The following is a 19,772-nucleotide window of genomic DNA, read 5'->3' as shown; positions in this document are numbered from 1 at the left end:
ACCAGCTCTTTGTGGTGTTGATAAGATCTGTGCACTGATGAATGAAAGTTAAGTGGGTGGATCATGGTTCACTTTTTAATAGGTTGTATCTTCATGGCTTTGATGCTTCTCTGTAGTGCTAAGCTATTGGCAACAGAGTGTAAGTTTTTGCCTTCTTCCAACAAGACACTTCTTGTTTTTTAGAAAATAAAATGGGACTCTGTGTGTGTGTGTGTCTGTGTGTGTGTGTCTGTGTGTGTTTTAATCTACACTGAATATCTTTGTTGCCTAAATAGCAAAATCCAGAGAGAGATGGTGATTAAAAGCTCCCAGTTTTGCCCTATTGATTCTTTTCATTTAGGGCAATTACTTTGCTCATTTATCCACCTCCTTTTTTATTAAGTATCTAGATAGGTTATAAACTATAGAGAATGTAGAGAGAAAGTCTATACCCTACCCATAGTATCACATAATCTAGCAAGAGCAATATCACATCACTCTTTATACTCAGTATGACTCTATGGTCCAGAGAAAGATAATGGTGTTCAGAGGAGAGGGAGAGGGTTACTATATTGTCTTAGAGAACAGGATTTTTAAAAATCTTTATGAGGGGGCCAGCATTGTGGCCCAGCTGATTGAGCCACAGCTTGCAATACTGGCATCCCAATATCAATATCAGAGTGCTGGTTTGAATAACAGCTACCCTGCTTTCTGCTACCAATCCAGCTTTCTACTAATGTTCCTGGGCAGGCAGCAAAATATAGCTCAAGTACTTGATTTCTTTCTACCTAGGTGGCTTCATTTGGGGAGTGAAACAGCAGACAAAAGATCTGTTGCTTGGTATCTCTTGGTCTTTCTCTGTTGCTCGGTGTCTCATGCTCTTTCTCTGTTGCTCTGTCTTTCAAATAAACAAACAAATTTTAAGCGAAAGTCTTTCTGAGATGGATAGAAAAGGAAATGGAAAGAGGGTAGGAGGAAGGGCATATCATTATGTTCCTAGAATTGTACCTTGGTTACCTTGAAGGATGGGTAGGATTAGTGGACTGTGGTTCTAGGGTATTTTAGACAAGAGGGAGAAGTGTAAAGCCTAGATTCATTAATCTAATGGAAAATGGTTTAACATGACTGTGGCATATAGAGTACAAAGGAGTGTTCTGGAAAATAAGATGATAAACTAGGTTGGAGCCTAGTAAGAATTGTGACAGCCAATGGAAAGTGTGCTTTATGCTTTGTTCTGCATTTAGCAAGGATCTTTTGTACACTTTCTGTCAGGAAAGTAGAACAGAAACTTAACATTTATTGGATGTCCAAATCCCAGGCAGTATGTTTTCCATACTTTATCCCTTTATGTGCTCTGAAGGATAAGATTATTTAGACAGATTATTTGGAGAGCAGTTTATTATTGTCCAAGAAAGAGAGGAGATTGGAAAAAGGAATATCATTTTCATATCTCAGGCCTTACATGTAATTATTTTTGCCTGGAAATAAAAGAGGAAATGACATTTTAAAAATACCACTTTTGATTTGTTGAGTGAATATTTGTTGAGCTCCAGTTGAACATTACAGGCTCTGGGATACAGCAGTAAGATAGAAAGTACAGATCTTCATTGAGTACACATTCCTACGGGTAGGGTTAGAATATACCAGTAGGAAATGACCAGACAATGATTAGCAAAATCTAGGTAACTCAATAGGATGATATGAATGAAACTGATTTGGTGGTTTCTGTTGATTGGGTGGGCAAAGAAGACCTGTCTGATGTTTAAAGAGATACTTGAATTACAATGCAAACCAATGTTGAGAAAACTGGGAGGTGGGCAGAGGATCCAGGTAGAATGTTGTTTATTATGAAAGCCATAAAATCTGTACAGCCTTAGTGATTCAAAGGAACAGATTGGTGAGACAGGATCAATATTGTATATGGGGTCAAGGAAATCAAAATTGATCCTTAGTCTTCTAACCCTGGAGAGCTGAGTGTTGGTGCACTGTTATCAAGAGATTCTTCTAAGTGTAAGTGAAGATTTGTTTTGAATGTGTGAGATTACAAGTGTTGAGGTCAAATCATGCTGTTATTGTAGTAGGCCAGGAAACTTAATCACTTGAGTTTGGGAAAGATTGGGATTGGAGGTACAGATTTGAGAGTCACCTGCTTCAGCAGATTCTTTGAAGTGTGGTAAAGATGGGGGTATTCAGGAAACTGGAATAGGGGAAGAAAGTCAAAGGCACAACAGTGATGAAGGATTATGTCAAAAGGAAAGAGACAACCTGCGGCCAGCACTGTAACATAGCAGGTAAAGCTGCAGCCTACAGTGCCAGCATCTGATATGGGCACTGGTGCGAGTCCTTGCTGCCATACATCTTATCCTACTCTCTGCTGTGGCCTGTGAAAGCTGTAGAAGATGGCCTCATGCAGTGTAGATAATTTCACTAAGGCAAAAATCAGGCCATTTGCTTATCATTTCATGTATTTGATACTGCTGGCTTTTTTGGTGTATTAAAAAATTAGAATAGTGATGCAGACTTGTAGTGTAGTATTAATGCAATTAAGCCTTTTGTTTATCAATTTTTTTTTCAAAATGGCTCTCAGAGTACTAAGATACATGATTCGAGAGGCAAAAGGCCAAAAATTGCTTTCAAGTGAAACATTGTCATATCAGAAGATGAGTTGTCGTGTTGAAAAATAACATTCCTGGTTTGACCACCAGGTGGCAAAAACATTACTTTCAAATTGTGCAGAGGAACAAACAGTTGTGTGTGAATGATTATTAATGCTAGGAAATCATAGGTGGTAGCTGTGTAGAACAGGCATCTAGCACCGGAAATACTCACATAAGTAAACTCTGTGTCTGCCCTCAAGACTCTCCCTTCCAATATGGAATCACTAGTACATTCAGAATTGGTTACTGAGTATAGTAATTCCAGGTAGCACAAGCATAGAATAATTTTTTTGACCTGGTGAGAGAAGGGAAAGTTTCACAGAGGATGAATCAGTACATCACTGAGTTATAGCATAGGATCACAACAGACAGGGGGAACACCTTATGCAAATGCACAGTTGCATGAATTACTGGGGCATGTTTCAGTGAATTATAAGTAGTTTAATATTTCTTGCATGTAAATAAGGTTAAGGGTGGAGGTAAGGTTGGAAAATTGGTTAGAGACCACAACAATGAAGGATTTTGTGGGCTGAGTTGAGAAACCTGGAAGACTGTGTTCTGTAAGATAAGGGAAGCCTCTGGAAGATTTTAAGGACAAAAGTCCTGTGATCAAACTAGTATTTTAGCATGGTGATTTCTCAGACAAATCCTGAATGTGGTTTGAAGTAGTACAGAAGTAGAGACAGGTAGATCAGCTAGGTGAGTTATCGCATTAATTAGTACAACAGATATTAACGGTGTGAACTAAAAGTTGTGGAAGGGACTAGGGCAGGACAGATTCAGACATGTGTTGTGATGGCTTGTTTTATGTCAGTTTGATGGGGTAACAGGTGCCCAGATATCTGATCAAACATCATTCTGTATGTCTGTAACTGTGTTTTTGGTGAAGACTGTTTGAATTGGTAGAATAAAACTGTCCTCACTAACATGAGTTGGACTTACCTGTTAGAGATCTGACCAGGCCAAAAAGAATAATCCTGCCTCAGGTAAGGAGGAACTCATGCCTGACTGACCTAAAGCTGGGATTGGGTCTTTTTGCACCTTCATATTTGCACTGGAACCTCAGAACTTCTTGGGTCTTGAGTATAATGATTTCTGAACTGTAACTTACACTATTGGCTTTTCTGCTTCCCACTTGCCTATCGCAGATATTAGGAAGTCTCAATCTCCATAATTTTTCCAAGTCATTTCCTTATAGTAAATCTTTATATAAATGCACACGAACACTAGTGATTTTCAAAAAAATCATAGAAAATTCATCAAAACTGTGCATGGATTACATTTTTACAGCAAAATAAGCACATTTTTAATTTGATTTCTATAAATATTTTCAAATATGCTCTCTGTGTGTGAGTGTACAAATACAAATGGATTTCAATGTTTTTTGCACCCAAATAAACTTTTAAATCATAGTTTTCATGAACTTTTTTAGAGTACCCTTGTTTGTATAACCTAATATACATATCTCCCTTTGATTTTGTTTCTTTGGAGAACACTAACTAATGCATCTGTAGAAGGTAGATTCAGTCTAACATCTTGTTTTGCAGTATGTTGAGGGTAAAACAGAGAAAGGAACCAAGGGCCAAGTTATGGGAAGGATAGCAGTGATGCTGGATGACAAAACAATATGGGACAAGCATGAGCTGTGTATTTCTTATGAATGAAGATGACTTGTTCAGTTTTATAAACATAAACTTCAAAGGTCTCAGAAGGAGTACAGAAAAAGGTGCCTTTTAGGTCTTTGGGTCTCCAGATTTAATTTTATGAGAACGGTAAGGCCAGCAGAAATAAGTGAAAAAAGACATCAGGAAGTCCTATGAATATGGATGCTTTTGAGGACAACAGAAAGTAAATTTACTGTTGATTCATGGGTGGCATTTCTAGGGCAAGATGTGTGAAAAGAGGATACCAATAATATTTTGTTGTGGATACTTAAGATCTACTCTGAAACTGTAAGCGGGTTCAAAATGGATCTTCAAAACTGAAAGAAAGTAGAAGGGTTATAGACTCAGCAAGATGGAGTAGACAGTGTGTGGGATCCAAAATATGAGAAAGAAATAGAATATTGCAGATAGAATCTGTAGGTTTTATTTGGTGCAACTTTTAATTGATATTTTATGTATATTTGTGTGTGATTTCACTTTTGAGTATACTTTAGATTTCTTTCATCTGTAATTATTTAATAATAATGTGTGATATTTACTGAGTACTGACTATCAGATGATGTTTGATCTTTGTGTGTATGTATATGAGTGTGTATTTTATTTCTATTAAGTCCAATGACAAACATGTTAATTAGGTCATGTCCATAAGTTAGAGAGACCCTGTAGCCCTCAAGGCCATCAGCCCAATGAGCAATGAAGAGGGAAGCTTCATTTGACTTCTGCGACACCTTACTCCCTCCTGGACAATGAGGAGTTATAGAGAGTTTTCATAGCATGGCTTCATTTCCTTTTCTGTCCTTTGGGTAGGATGCTTTGTTAACCATGCTTTAATATCTGTGTTGAAAACAATCATCTAAGCAAATGAGTAGAATTTGATTATAGTATTGGAAGACCCTTTTTAAAAATCCCAGGGGTATATTACAGCCTATCACCATACTAGCTATTAACCTAACAACTGGAGGTATGTTTTAAAATCTTATCTTTGTGATTGAATATCATATTTAGGATATGTCAGAGATCTCAAGCCACTACCAGTCTCATTGAAAATGTTTAGCCATCTCTTTTTCATCTTAAAAGTATATATACATTAGTCACATTTGCTCAAGTAGTATTTACTCTGTTAGATAGTGAGTGGTTTCATTATGGAAGCATTGGTTTCCAGTGTAAATGCTATTTGTAGTCATCAGAACATTGAGTATTCAGGATGGAAAGGGGAAAAATAAATCAGCTATTGATTGCAAACGGGACTAGATTCTATGGAAAACCATATTATTAGCTTTTTAATTTTTAATTTTTTTTCTTTTGCTGTTCGAAAGGCAGAGTCACAGAGAGAGAGAAAGGCAGAGAGAAAAGGTATCTTCCACCTGCTGATTTACTTTCTAAATGGCCACAACAGTCAGAGGCTGAACCAAGCTGAAACCAAGAGCCGAGAGCTCCATCCAGTTATTCCTCATGAAGTGGCAGGAGCAAAGATACTTGGGCTACTATCTGCTGCCTTCCAAGGTGCATTAGCAGGAAAGTGATTCAAAAGCAGAGCAGCTGGGACTCAAGCCATTACTCTGGTGTGGGATGCCTATGTCATATGCAGTGGCTTAAACAACACCACTGCACTGGCCCCCAGCTAGTTTTTTTTTTAAATATTTAAAATAACTATTGCAATAGGTATACTCTTTCTGTTTATCTATCCACCTAACCATCTATATCAGTACTTATTGTGGTTTAGTGTAAGTTGCCATGGGGTTGACCCTAGTTCATTATAAACATTAAAGATGAGAGATGATCTGTCACTGCTGGTAGCAAGTTGCACGTTAAGTTCTTTTAATGGTAAGGTGTCTTCTGTAAGTGATACTGTGGTCCATTGAAAGAACCACAAAGATAAAAGGAGACATCCCCTCAAGGAGCTCCTAAACAAGTGAATAACACATAGAAATCGATGGATAATAAAATAGAAATATACAGTAGTTGGTAGGGAAGTACAGGGACTTCTGTGGCTCTGATGTGATTGAACTTGAAACTGAAGAATTGGTTTTACTTGCTGATGATATGTCTTTTCTCAATTCTCTGAAACAAGTTGAGCCTACATGTACCAATAAATTAGAAATTATAATGACATATCTTCCTTGTTTGTTGTGAACATCAGTTGAATTATTTGATGAAACTACTTTGTAAGGTAAAATATGAGTATAATGTTCTTTCATTCAGTAGTTTGACTTTAATACTGATAACCATATTGTATAAAATGTCAGCTTGGTCTTCTTTCATGAAGTTGATACACTCCAAGAGAGCACTGGGGAAGTTCTCTGCATGTTTTCCATATTGGCATTTACAACACATACTCTCGTTACACATTTTTGAAGATGTAAAAAAAAGTAATCATGAAGAATGATGATCAATTTTATATATTCTTGTCCAATGAAACATCCAGGTAGAAATACTCTCTTCTAGTTTGTTCCTGTTGCATATGAAGGTATGCTAGTAGTCATGATTTGCCAAAAGGCACACTTGTGGAGTGGATTTGGAAATAGAAACCAGAAATCAGCTTTTGCTGTCCAGTTTATTAATTAGTAGAGTTCATCTTAAGTCTTCCTTCAAATCTTCTTCATGAAGTTCAACTTACCTGGATGGAAATTTGCTTGGGGTTACAAAAGTATTTACTTTGTAGAGACCAATTTTGACTTCCATGAAATAAAAGTATAAATTTACCTGAATATTTACTACTATTTATGAAGATGAAAGTGGATATGTTGAAAAGGAATCATTTCAAATGTCTGTTCTTGCTCATGAAAAATGGGGCTGCTTAAGATAATCAGGCTATCTGGATATTCTATATAGAAAAAGCTACCTGCAGTTAAATTCCTTGATGGTAGACAAGAACATTTTAAAACTTTTTGTGTTATCTCCCTAAGCTTGGAGTTCAGATGCTTTATTGATGATTTGCAAGTATATATCTGCACATTTGCAGTTGATATAATAGGCACTTGTTAAATATGTGAATTCTAAATTAAAACTGTATCCTCTGATTTTACTTCCTCAGCTTCTGATTTTACTGAAGTACAAAAGGGCAACAAATTATGTAGGTTTACAAATATATGGTGGACAGCATAGCAAATGTCAGTTTCACTGTTCTTATGCTCTATCTCCCTATCTCCAACTTTAAGAAACTATCAGTGTTGGGTTAGACCTCTTTAAGCACTTGAATGACTCATAGTTTTTGTACATAATGTACATTATTCTCTTGTTTCCTTTAGTCTCTCATGAAAAAGTTTATTTCCACATACTAAGCCACCATCCATTGAGCTAATTAATTCAGTCTCCTACCTTCTCCAGGGCCACGTGTCACACCTACCATTCTTTAAAAAAAAAAAAAAAAAAAAAAGGCTGGCGCTCTGGCTCACTAGGCTAATACTCCGCCTTGCGGCGCCGGCACACCGGGTTCTAGTCCCGGTCGGGGCGCTGGATTCTGTCCCGGTTGCCCCTCTTCCAGGCCAGCTCTCTGCTGTGGCCAGGGAGTGCAGTGGAAGATGGCCCAAGTACTTGGGCCCTGCACCCTATGGGAGATCAGGAGAAGTACCTGGCTTCTGCCATCGGATCAGCGCAGTGTGCAGGCCACAGCGTGCCGGCCGTGGCGGCCATTTGAGGGTGAACCAACGGCAAAGGAAGACCTTTCTCTCTGTCTCTTTCTCTCTCACTGTCCACTCTGCCTGTCAAAAAAAAAAAAAATTATTCATTAATTTATTTATTTGCGTGGCAGAGTGACAGAGAGGGAGGGAGAGACAGTGAGAGAAATCTATCCACTGGTTTACTTCTGAAATTGCTATAACGGCTGAGTCTGGGCCAGATCAAAGCCAGGATTCCATCTTGGTCTCTCTTATGGGTGGCAGGGGTGTAAGTACTTGAACTATCTTCTGTTGCTTTTCTAGGCAATCAGCAGAAAGCTTGATCAGAAGCAGAGCAGACAGGACTAGACCAGCACTCCTATAAGGAATGCCTGTGTTTCAAGTGATGATTTAGCTAGCTGTCCTACAATGCTGGCCCCACACCTGCCACTCTTATTTTCTCTTATAACTCTGATCTCTGCATCTCTCTCATTTTTCTTTTTTTGTCTGAATTAGTTCAAATGTCTTCCAATTTCGATTTATCACACCATATTTGTCTATAATTATTATCCATTTTATACTGTCCAGATCAAAGTCCTCAGAAGAGTTGGCCACTGTTTGCTTACTTTCTTCCTGTTCATTTAGACCATTCTATCCAGTCCTCTGTCACCCTGATTGACCAAAGCTTCTGTGAATAAAGCTGGTATGGATTTGTTCCTGGTGATTTTCTAATTGGCGAGTCCAGTAGATCTTTTTTTTTTCTATCCTCTGTTTTATAACACTTCTTCACTGCATGCAATTCTCCTTGAAGCTGTCTCCTTGACACATTTTTATCATTCCTGTACCACTTTGATCTTACTTTTCTTTCTCCTTAGTAATGGTTCTTTCTCCACCTAGCTCTCAACTATTGATGCCCTTCAGGATCACACTTTGATCCTTTGTTTTACTTGCTGCCCATTCTCTTCTTGAGTGATTGTGACCATTTTCAAAGTCTGAGATATCCCCTACACACTGTTGACTCCAAAAATGTATTTTTCATTTAGCCCAATTTCTATATGAACTGTGCTGTGTGGATTTTATCTGGCTGCTTGAACATTTACATCATCAACCCTAAACTTGTCATTGTCTCTCCTAAGCCAGTTCTTTGTATTTGGGCATTTTAATTGTTAGCTCTGTCATTTATCCAGTCACCTGAGTCAGAACCATGGGATGCATTTATTCTTCCTTCTACTTTATTACCCAAATGCAGTCAGTAATCTGGTTTCAAAGTTATATTTTGATATTTTGTATGTGTTTCCCAGGTAAAGCATTTTCTTGCTCTTCTACAGTAGCTGCTTCGTTCATTTCTTTCTTTTTTTCTTTTTTTTAACTTTTATTTAATGAATATAAATTTCCAAAGTACAGTTTATGGATTACAATGGCTTACCCCCCATAACGTCCCTCCCACCCGCAACCCTCCCCTTTCCCAATCCCTCTCCCCTTCCATTCACATCAAGATTCATTTTCAATTCTCTTTATATACAGAAGATCAGTTTAGCATACATTAAGTAAAGATTTCAACAGTTTGCTCCCACACAGAAACATAAAGTGAAAAATACTGTTTGAATAGTAGCTATAGCATTAAATCTCAATGTACAGCACACTAAGGACAGAGATCCTACATGAGGAGTAAGTGCACAGTGACTCCTGTTGTTGACTTAACAAATTGACACTCTTGTTGATGGCCTCAGTAATCACCCTAGGCTCTTGTCATGAGCTGCCAAGGCTATGGAAGCCCCCTGAGTTCACCGACTCTGATTTAGACAAGGCCATGGTCAAAGTGGAAATTCTCTCCTCCCTTCAGAGAAAGGTACCTCCTTCTTTGATGACCTGTTCTTTCCACTGGGATCTCACTTGTGGAGATCTTTCAGTTTGTCTTGGCTTTCCATGCCTGAAATACTCTCATGGGCTTTTCAGCCGGATCCACATGCCTTAAGGGCTGATTCAGAGGCCAGAGTGCTGTTTAGGACATCTGCCATTCTATGGGTCTGCTGTGTATCTCACTTCCCATGTTGGATCCTTCTCTCCCTTTTTTATTCTATCAGCTAGTATTTGCAGACACTATTCATGTTTATGTGATCCCTTTGGTTCTTAGTCCTATCATTATGATCAATTGTGAACAGAAATTGATCACTGGGACTAGTGAGATGGCATTGGTACATGCCACCTTGTTGGGATTGAATTGGAATCCCCTGGTATGTTTCTAACTCTACCGTTTGAGGTAAGTCAGCTTGAGCATGTCCCGAATTGCACATCTCTTCCCTCTCTTATTCCCACTCTTATATTTAACAGTGATCACTTTTCAGTTTTCAACACTTGAGAATAACTGTGTATTGATTACAGTATTCAACCAATAGTATTAAGTAGAACAAACAAACAAAAATACTAGGAGGGATAACATATTAAGTTGTTCATCAACAGTCTGGGCGAGGGCTGATCAAGTCATCATTTCTCCTAGTGTTCATTTCACTTTAACAGATTTCCTTTTTGGTGCTCAGTTAGTTGTTGTTCATTTCTTCCATTCCCTGATATTGATTAATTGATCTCTCAATGTTACATTATATTTTCCTTGAATTTCCACTTCCTATAGACATCCAACACAATGCTTTTTCAAATGAAAATAGCATTTCATTTTCCTGTACTACAGCTTTTCACACCTAATTCCTGTCCCCATTACCAGTAGCCAATATATATAGATTAAATGTTCATTGAGAACTTTTATATTTAGCTCATATATTTCACTCATAATCATTTTTTTTTAAAAAATCCACCTCCTCGTTTGTGTTTATAATGACATATCTGTCAAAGAATGACCTGAAGTTACTAGTTTCGGGCTTTAAATACAGCATTTCTCAGTCAGAATCAAAAGATTGGAGAGGTTATAGGCATGGTTTCACTAACCTAAATCTGTATTTGTATTTATCTGTATTTATAACACATACATGTACACAAAAGATGGAAATATTGTCTGTATTTGCATTTACATATTTGGTACCTGTTTGTGTGTGTAATTTTTCCAAAGTGATCTTACATTGTTCAAGTTGGGATTCGATTCTATAAACCATAGGATAAATTCCAAGGTTCTTAACACATCTTATAAGATCTTTTATGATCTAGCCTACATTTTACTTATCTTAATCTCTTGCTGTGAAAACAGCATCAATCTATTTGAACTTTGATATATGTAATTCTCTTGACTTTTTCCATTTCCCCAACTTTAACTTTGAATTCTTTCTTTACTTTTTGAGTAGTTCCAGCATGACATTTTCCTAGATACATTAACCTCCCCAGACACAGTGGGCTGTTTAATGGTCCTCCTATTTTCTTACTGCCCAAGGAAGTATCCATCTCTGGATATACTTTATTGCTTGGTTGTCACCTCTTAGAACCTATACCAGCCTATGATCACCTTTGGGTCAAGTGGTATTCTCTGTATCTCTCAGGTATGGCATGCAGTTGACTGAGACACAGGAACTGGAAAATACATGGGTGAATCACTTTTGATTTCTAGCTGTGAAGATAGTCATATTAAACAATTAGTCATATTACGTAATTTCTTTACATAATTAAATATTAAATAATTTATTTCAGTTTTTCCTCTATGTAGTTTTTATACTACTACTTGCTAAATGTTTAATATGTATGTATGTAATGCTTCATTTAGTATTTTAAGTTTAGAAAAATCAGTATCTAGTTTTTATGTTAAGAAATTTTAGCTACAGGAAGATAACTCTTTTATTCCTTTCTGTTTCAGGAAACCTATCTTCCCAGTTACAGGCTCAGGAACCCATTTCTGAGAATACATTATCTCTGATGGAAGATTCTGGATGCGATTTATCAAATGAGCAGAGAATTGAAGCTTCAGAGCTGTCCCAGGATTTTTTGGAAAGCTGCACACCCACACCTTTTCTACCACTGCCACTTTCGAAAAGACCTAGTGCTACCCCAGGAAATCCTCTGTCTTCTCACATGCAGTTTTTGCAACATCTACTTAAATTAAAGAATTTGACAGAATCAGGTAGTCTGAAAACAGACTTAACCCATTTTGAGAAAGACTCTTCCACAGTCTCTGATTCTGTTTTTCAGTTGCTGGATGGCCTGATCACTTTCTATCGTAATCCCAAACTTCCCTTTTCAAGCTTTTGTACAGAAGCTGTTGGTACTTTGGCTAGCCTGATCAGTGATAGTAACTTATCTAGTCATATTCTTAAAAAGTGTTCCAAGAAGTTGGAAGAATTTGAGAAAACTCTACTACAAGTTATTTTAGGAAACAACCATTTAAATCGGGTAAGTAACAAGTATCTCTTATTATGAAGGAAGATGTCAGTAATGTTAGTGAACACTCACTGTGGATAATGCCTGTTGTTTTCATTTAGCCTGTGGTCCAGAGTCTTCTCTAGGTGAGACTTCTTTTGCAGCTCTCCGCAGTTCTTATCCATGTCACGTCTTCACCTCTGGCCTCCCACTGCTGCTGTGTAGTTCTCTGCCTGGATGCCTCTGCTTCAAGCTTGTGGTTCTCTACTCTGAATTACTTTTCCCTTTTTTAAAAAAAGATTTATTTATTTATTTGAAAGGTAGAGTTACAGAGAGAGAGAGAGAGAGAAAGAGAGAGAGAGGTGGGGAGAGAAAGGAAAGAAGAGACCTTCTTTCTACTGGGTTACTACTGAAATGGACTCAACAGTCAGAGCTGGTATGGGCTGAAACCAGGAGCCAGGAACTCCATCCAGGTATCCCTCATGGGTGGCAAACATCCAAGTTATTGGGGCATTTCCCACTGCTTTCTCAGGTCAATAGCATGGAGCTGGATTGGAAGTAGAGTAGCTGGGACTCAAACCTGTACTCATATGGGATGTCAACATCACAGGCAGGAGTTTATCCCACTTTGCCACACAACACTGACCCCTATTTCTTCCTGTTCTTTTTTTTTTTTTAATCAGCATCCTTGGATTCTTTTCTCTTTATATTTTTACCTGCTTTTGTTTATTTCTATTACTGAGATAGTCTCAATGCTCTTTAGAAAATCACTAACTCTAATTTTTCAAATTATAACTTCTGTGTATAAGTTCTGCATTGATTGCCCATAATGCATTGACTGTGTTCTTTTCCTGTCATTGACTAGCTAAATGCTGAGAACCAAAGAGTATTTATTTTCCTTCTTTGGACCTTCCCTTGTAAATGTCATAGATGCACCATGACCCTTGTTAGATGTGAGTTCGTTGAATAAGTTGGCTGCGTAACAACACATAATATGAGACTTAATTCTTTTTTAAAAAATATTTTTTTATGTATTTGAGAGGCAGAATTAGAGAGAGAGAGAGAGAGAGAGAGAGAGAGAGAGGTCTTCCATCCACTGGTTCACTCTCCAAGTAACTGCAATGGCGAGAGCTGAGTTGATCTGAAGTTAGAAGCCAGGAGCATCTCTGGGTCTCTGGGTCTCCCACATGGGTTCAGGGCCGAAGCACTTGAGTCATCTTCTGCTGCTGTCCCAGGACATAAGCAGAGAGCTAGATAGGAAGAGGAGCAGCCGGGACTCAAACCGCTGCCCTTATGGGATGCAGGTGCCTCAGGCAGTGGCTTAACCTACTAGGCCACAGCGACAGCCCAGAAACTTCATTCTTTGTTTATATAACATGGCTTAGAAAGGTTGACTCAGGGATTCTTCTTTAACAAGTGACATTGCAGTAACCTGAAATTGTTTTGTTGTTTGACACAGTGGGGAGTTTCTTTTTTATATTGCTTTCCATCATCTTTACTATCTCTGATCCTTTGGAAAACTTTAAGTGCCTTCACATTTTAATCCTTTTTAATGGACTGCTAAAAATATCAGAGAAGGCCAAAGATCTAACTTATTCACTATAGTTTACAGTAGGAAAAAAGTCATTGGACTTGGTTTCCTTGGATATATCCATGTTAAAGGTTTGTCCTCAATGCTATGAGCTAACATTCAGTTTTTGTACAGTGGAGGCTTTATCTCAATTTTCAAAACTCTTATAAAATTTGAAGTGATAAAGTAATTTGTTGTACATACATCTGTTCTGTCCTTCTCTATTAAGGTATGATTTGATCAATATTTAGAAAGTTTCTTTTTTGATTATACTTGTGGCATTTGTGAAAATATTGACTTTTTTGTCTGGGAGACTGAAGTGTTTTCTGCTGGACACAGTCAATCAGGAATTAAATATCAGATTTTTTATAGTCATACCTGAGATATTATCTTATCATGTTTCCTGTTGCTATAATAAATAATAAAGAATGGACAATTTTAAAGAAATTTCTTTTGGCTCACAATTCTGGAGGATGAGTACCTAGTGAGTATGGCACTGGCATCTGTCCTGGACATCTGTAGAGGATGTTCTTGGTGGATCATAACCTGGCAAAGGGCATCACATGGCAAGACCGAGGAAGAGTGCTAGTGTAGGTTATGTCATTTTCTTTAAAATGCTACTTAGTGACAGAAATTTCATTATTATCATGTCTTTTGCAACAAAATAACAAACAATGCAATGAGAGACCATTATGCATACTGAAATAAGCCAATCCCCAATAGACAAGGATCATGTTTTATCTGGTATGTTGTATCTAATATGGAATACAAAAAAAAGTAAAAGAGTGAAACTGATATTTTATGATTTAATCATTGTGTATAACCTTATCTATACTCCTGTGATCTTTCTACTTTTTGCTTGTTAGTGGTACATTAAAACTATGATTGTAAAGTAAACTAAGTTTATGTCATTGCAAAAATTAAAGCAATAAAAAAGAAAGGAAGTAAGAAGGAGGTTGAAGGAGGGAGGCAGAGAAATATGTTTATTGTCTTAGAATTGTATCTATGAAATCTGTTTTCTTTATATTAATAAAATTCTTTAAAATCTTCTAATACCATCCTGGGAGCTGTACCCTTAAGACTTCATCTAGTCCTAATTGCTTCACAAAGACAATGCCTCCAAAACTACTAACACATTAATTAGGAGATTAAGTTTCCAACACATTAACTTTTAGGGTGGCATATCCAAATCAGAGCACATATCTAATCTGTTTCTTAACCATCAATTCATATCTCAAATAGTTAATATGCCTTAATCATTCATTGCATATTTTTGCATTATTCTTGTTTTTTAAGATTTATTTTATTTTGTTTGAAAGACAGAGTTAAAGGAAGAGGTAGAGAGAGAGAGAGAGAGGTCTTCCATCTGCTAGTTCACTCCCCAAATGGCCACAATAACTGGAGCTGAGCTGATCAAAAGCCAGGGGTCAGGGACTTCTTCTAGGTCTCCCACTCAGATTCAAGGGCCCAAGGACTTGGGTCATCCTCCACTGCTTTCCCAGGTGCATCAGCAGGGAACTGGATAGGAAGTGGAGCAGCTAGGAATCAAACCAGTGCCCATATGAGATGCTGGCCCTACAGGCAGGGACATTAACCATCTGTGCCACAGTGTCAACCCCTGTGTTATTCTTTTAAAGCTATCTTTAAAAGATTTCATAAGAGTTAAAGCCATGCAGATACTGTGTTTATATTCCTTATCACGGTTACCACATAGTTTTTCGCTCTAGTCTTTCCCTAACTTAAGGTTTGGGTATTGCTATGACTTAAAGGCTCTGGAAGTATGAGGATGTATAGAAAAAGCTTATATTAGTTCAGACAGTTTTGAAGTATGTATTTTCCATATCATTTAATGTTGTGGCAATCATTGCTGAATAGTTGGTCAGCAGGGAAACATCAGATGAATGAAGGATTTTCCTGTAGAAGTAATTGCTACATTCAGAGAAAGTAGAGTAATAATATCATTCATGATACTCACAATCAGGATGATGATTCATAAATAAATATTGATGGCATTCTCTCTTGGGATCTTTTTCTTCTCCACAGCAATATCATTTTTGCATAAATTGTGTACATTTTTGTTTTTGTTCCCATCATCATCTTTATCCAGATATGTTCGTAGAACTCGAGTCTATATTGGAAAAATTGACCAATATTCATTCTTTAGAGATGCTTTCTTTTTCAAGCTCTCCTTGAGTTAAAATAAAGCCTCAAGAAAAAAGAGATTCTGACATGAAATACAGTATAACTACTATTACTGTATTCTTATTGACATTGTACTTGATGAATAAAAGGAAAGACCAAAATTCAGAAGAAAAAATACTTCAATGAAAAGCGTTCTTTAGTAAATTGGAGGTGTTTAGATTGTTTTGCTTAAAAACTTGAGTTACTATTGTTTTCATGAAAATAAACTTATGTTTAAAAATATGATAGGGAAAGGTATGATATTAATACTTTAATGTTCTACCAGTGGGATTTCACGTGTTTATAATTTTTGTATATCCAGGTTATAAACACAATAAAACCTCAACCAACATATTTGTTATCAATAGGTTCCATAGTAAAAAAAATCTGACTGTAACTTAGTTTTTCTTTGATGATCAATAAGAACTTAGTATCTTTCAAAATTTTGAAATTATGTTAGAAATATAAGTTACCATGGCTGTATGCATTGAAAGGAGATTGAAATGAGTGCTCTGGGAATTGTTTTGAATAATTCTTTGATATTAGCTTGGTTGGAATTATAATAAATTTAGAAGAAAATATATGACTTGTGCCATCAGATTTGAATAAACTATTGTTATGCAATTTTAAGACCCTTACATTTTTAAAATAGGAAACTATTGTCTCAATCTTGTGTTTCATATTTTTAGAATATTACCACTAGTGTGGGCCTGGAAGGTATAATCTACGATAATATAACTTAAGGATAATGAAGGCCACCGCTGTGGTGCAGCTGGTTACTGCCATGGCCTGAAGCGCTGCATCCCACATGGGTGCTGGTTCGAGACCTGGCTGCTCCATTTCCGATCCAGCTCTCTGCTATGGCCTGGGAAAGCAGTGGAAGATGGCCCAAGTCCTTGGGTCCCTGCACCCATGTGGGAGACCAGAGGAAACTCCTGGTTCCTGGCTTTGGATCAGTGCATCTCCAGCCATTGTGGCCATCTGGGGAGTGAACCAGCGGATGGAAGACCTCTCTCTCTCTCTCTCTGTATAACTCTGACTTTCAAATAAAGAAATAAATATTTTTAAAAAAGGATAATGAAGATATATTAGGCATGTGGACTGTTCTGAGGAGCTAGGAAAAAATCTTGACTTAACGTGAGATTCAGTACTCCAAAGCAATCCAAAAGCACTCCCAGTTTGGCACCTTCAACAACAACCTATGTAGTTGCTTGGTGTTGGAATTTATATTTTAGTTCTTTGGTGTCCTTTCTTTGACTGAAATACTGACCTTTCCTATAATTCCAGATGTAAGATGTGTTTTTTCCACTAGAAGAAATATGAGCTAATCTTAGAACTGTACTGCTGCTCATTTCTTTATAGGCCATCATACGATTCTATGATATTGTCATGATACTGGAATAGAAAACACCAGAAGGGCTATGATTATATTTAGACTTCTGAGAATATTTTATTTAAAAGCTTTTATTTGTTTTTAAGGGATGATATGGATATGTTATTATAAATATGAAAATCTATTGTTATCATTTATTTGGGGCCTCTCTCTTCTACTCCATTGGCTTATATTGTCCATTTTAATGCCAGTACTATATTCATTCAGCTACTCTGGTGCTGTAACACATTTTTAAATCAGCATGCATTATTATGCTTCCAGCTTTATTCTTCCTTTGTTTTTTGGGGTGCTTTGTGGTTACATGGGGGTTTTGGCATTTTTTTCCATTTATGTAAAGTGTGCCATTGGAATTTTGATGGGAATTGTGTTAAATCTATAGATGACTGAATTGTAGGGACATTTAAAAATATTAATGCCTCTTATCAATGAACATGGGATATCTTTTATCTCTTTTAAAAGTTTGTCAGTGTTTCAGTGTATAAAATCTTCTACCTATTTTTTTTCTTTCTTTTTTTTTTTTTTTTTGACAGGCAGAATGGAGAGTGGACAGTGAGAAAGAGAGACAGAGAGAAAGGTCTTCCTTTGCCGTTGGTTCACCCTCCAATGGCCGCCGCGGCTGGCGCACTGTGGCCGGTGCATTGCGCTGATCCAATGGCAGGAGCCAGGTACTTATGCTGGTCTCCCATGGGGTGCAGGGCCCAAGTGCTTGGGCCATCCTGCACTGCACTCCCGGGCCATAGCAGAGAGCTGGCCTGGAAGAGGGGCAACCAGGACAGAATCCGGCGCCCCAACCGGGACTAGAACCCGGTGTGCTGGCACCGCAAGGCGGAGGATTAGCCTAGTGAGCCACGGCGCTGGCCTCACCCATTTTCTAAAGTTTATACCTTGATATTTTATTATTTTTGTTTCTGTTTTAAATAAAATAATTTTCTTAATTTAGATACTTTTCTTAATTTTGTTTTCAGAAAGTTTGTGATTGTGTATAGAAACATGATTGATTTTTGTATGTTGATTTTATATTCTGAAATTTCACTGAATTCATTTATTAGTCTTTTGGTTTCATTGTTGAATCTTTAGGATTTTCTTTATTTTTAAGAATTTATTTTATTTTATTTAAAAGACAGAGTTACAGAGAGGAAGAGACAGAGAGATCAATCTTCCATCCACTAGTTTACTCACCAAATGGTCATAATGGCCAGGGTTGGGCCAGGCTGAAGCCAAGAACCAGGAGCCAGGAGCTTCTTTCAGGTCTCCCACCTGTGTGCATGTACCCAAGCTTTTGTGCCCTCTCTACCGCTTTCCCAGGCTCATTATCTGGGAGCTGAATCAAAAGAGGAGTAGCCAGGACTCAAACTGGCTCTCATATGGGAAGCCCGTGTTGCAGGTGGGGGCTTTACCCACTTCACCACGCTGCTTTCCCCAAGGAATTTCTACATATAGTGTTATAACCTCTGCAAATAGAGATGGCTTTGATGTCAGGATGAAGCTGGCCTCATAAAATGTGTTTGGGCATGTTCCGTCTTCTGTTTTCAGACATAGTTTAAGGAGTAATGGTATTTATTGATTCTTTTTTTAAATTTATTTTGAAAATCAGAGTTACATAGAGAGAGAGAGAGAGAGAGAGTTCTTCCATTCTCTGGTTCACTCCCCAATTGGGTTTAATGGCTGGAGCAGCGCCAACCTGAAGCCAAGAGCCAGGGGTTTCTTCTAGGTCTCCCACATTGATACAGGGGCCCAAGGACTTGGGCCATCTTCTACTGCTTTCCCAGGTCATAGCAGAGAGCTTGATCAGAAGCAGAGCAGCCAGGACTCGAACCAGCACTCACATGGGATGCCGGCACTGCAGGCGGTGGTTTTACCCACTATGCCACAGTGCCGACCCCTGTATTGATTTTTTTGTTTGTTTGTTTTTAAGATTTATTTATTTATTTGAAAGCATTACACAGAGAGGGGAGAGGGAGAGGGAGAGGGAGAGAGAGAGGGAGAGAGAGAGGGAGAGAGGGAGAGAGAGAGAGAGAGAGAGAGAGAGAGAGAGAGAGAGAGAATCTTCCATCTGTGGTTCATTCCCCGATTCAAAGCCAGGAGCCAAGAGCTTCTTCCAGGTCTCCCGTGTGGGTGCAGGATCCCAAGGACTTGGGCCATCTTCTACTGCTTTCCCAAGCCATAGCAGAGAGCTGGATCAGAAGTAGAGCAGCCAGTTCTCCAACTAGTGCCCATATGGGATGCTGGAGACTCAGTGTAGGGTGTTAACCCGCCCTGCCACAATGCTGCCCAACCCCCATTGATTCTTTCATGAATGTTCAGTAGAACTCACAAATCAGCAATCAAGTTCTTTATTGAGTGATTTTTGATTACTTATTCAATTTTCTTTCTTGTTAATGGGCCTGTTCATGCTTTCTATTTCTTCCTGATTCAAGTATGATAGCTTATAATGTATTT

At 37.9% G+C, this 19,772-nt stretch overlaps 1 protein-coding gene across 1 annotated transcript in view; it reads left to right on the top strand.

Moving 5' to 3' along the window:
- The window catches only part of MEI4 (meiotic double-stranded break formation protein 4), a 255,080-nt gene that overhangs the window by 97,533 nt on the left and 137,775 nt on the right, over positions 1-19,772 (top strand). Inside the window, exon 3 of the mRNA XM_051854544.2 lies at positions 11,690-12,222. Within this exon, the coding sequence (XP_051710504.1) occupies positions 11,690-12,222 (533 nt within the window). The remainder of the gene's footprint in view (positions 1-11,689; positions 12,223-19,772) is intronic.

The sequence above is a fragment of the Oryctolagus cuniculus genome, chromosome 5, assembly GCF_964237555.1.
Source record: "Oryctolagus cuniculus chromosome 5, mOryCun1.1, whole genome shotgun sequence".
NCBI classification, from domain to species: domain Eukaryota; kingdom Metazoa; phylum Chordata; class Mammalia; order Lagomorpha; family Leporidae; genus Oryctolagus; species Oryctolagus cuniculus.
Note: the sequence above shows the minus strand (reverse complement) of the source record. Positions and strands in the feature narration are given on the sequence as shown.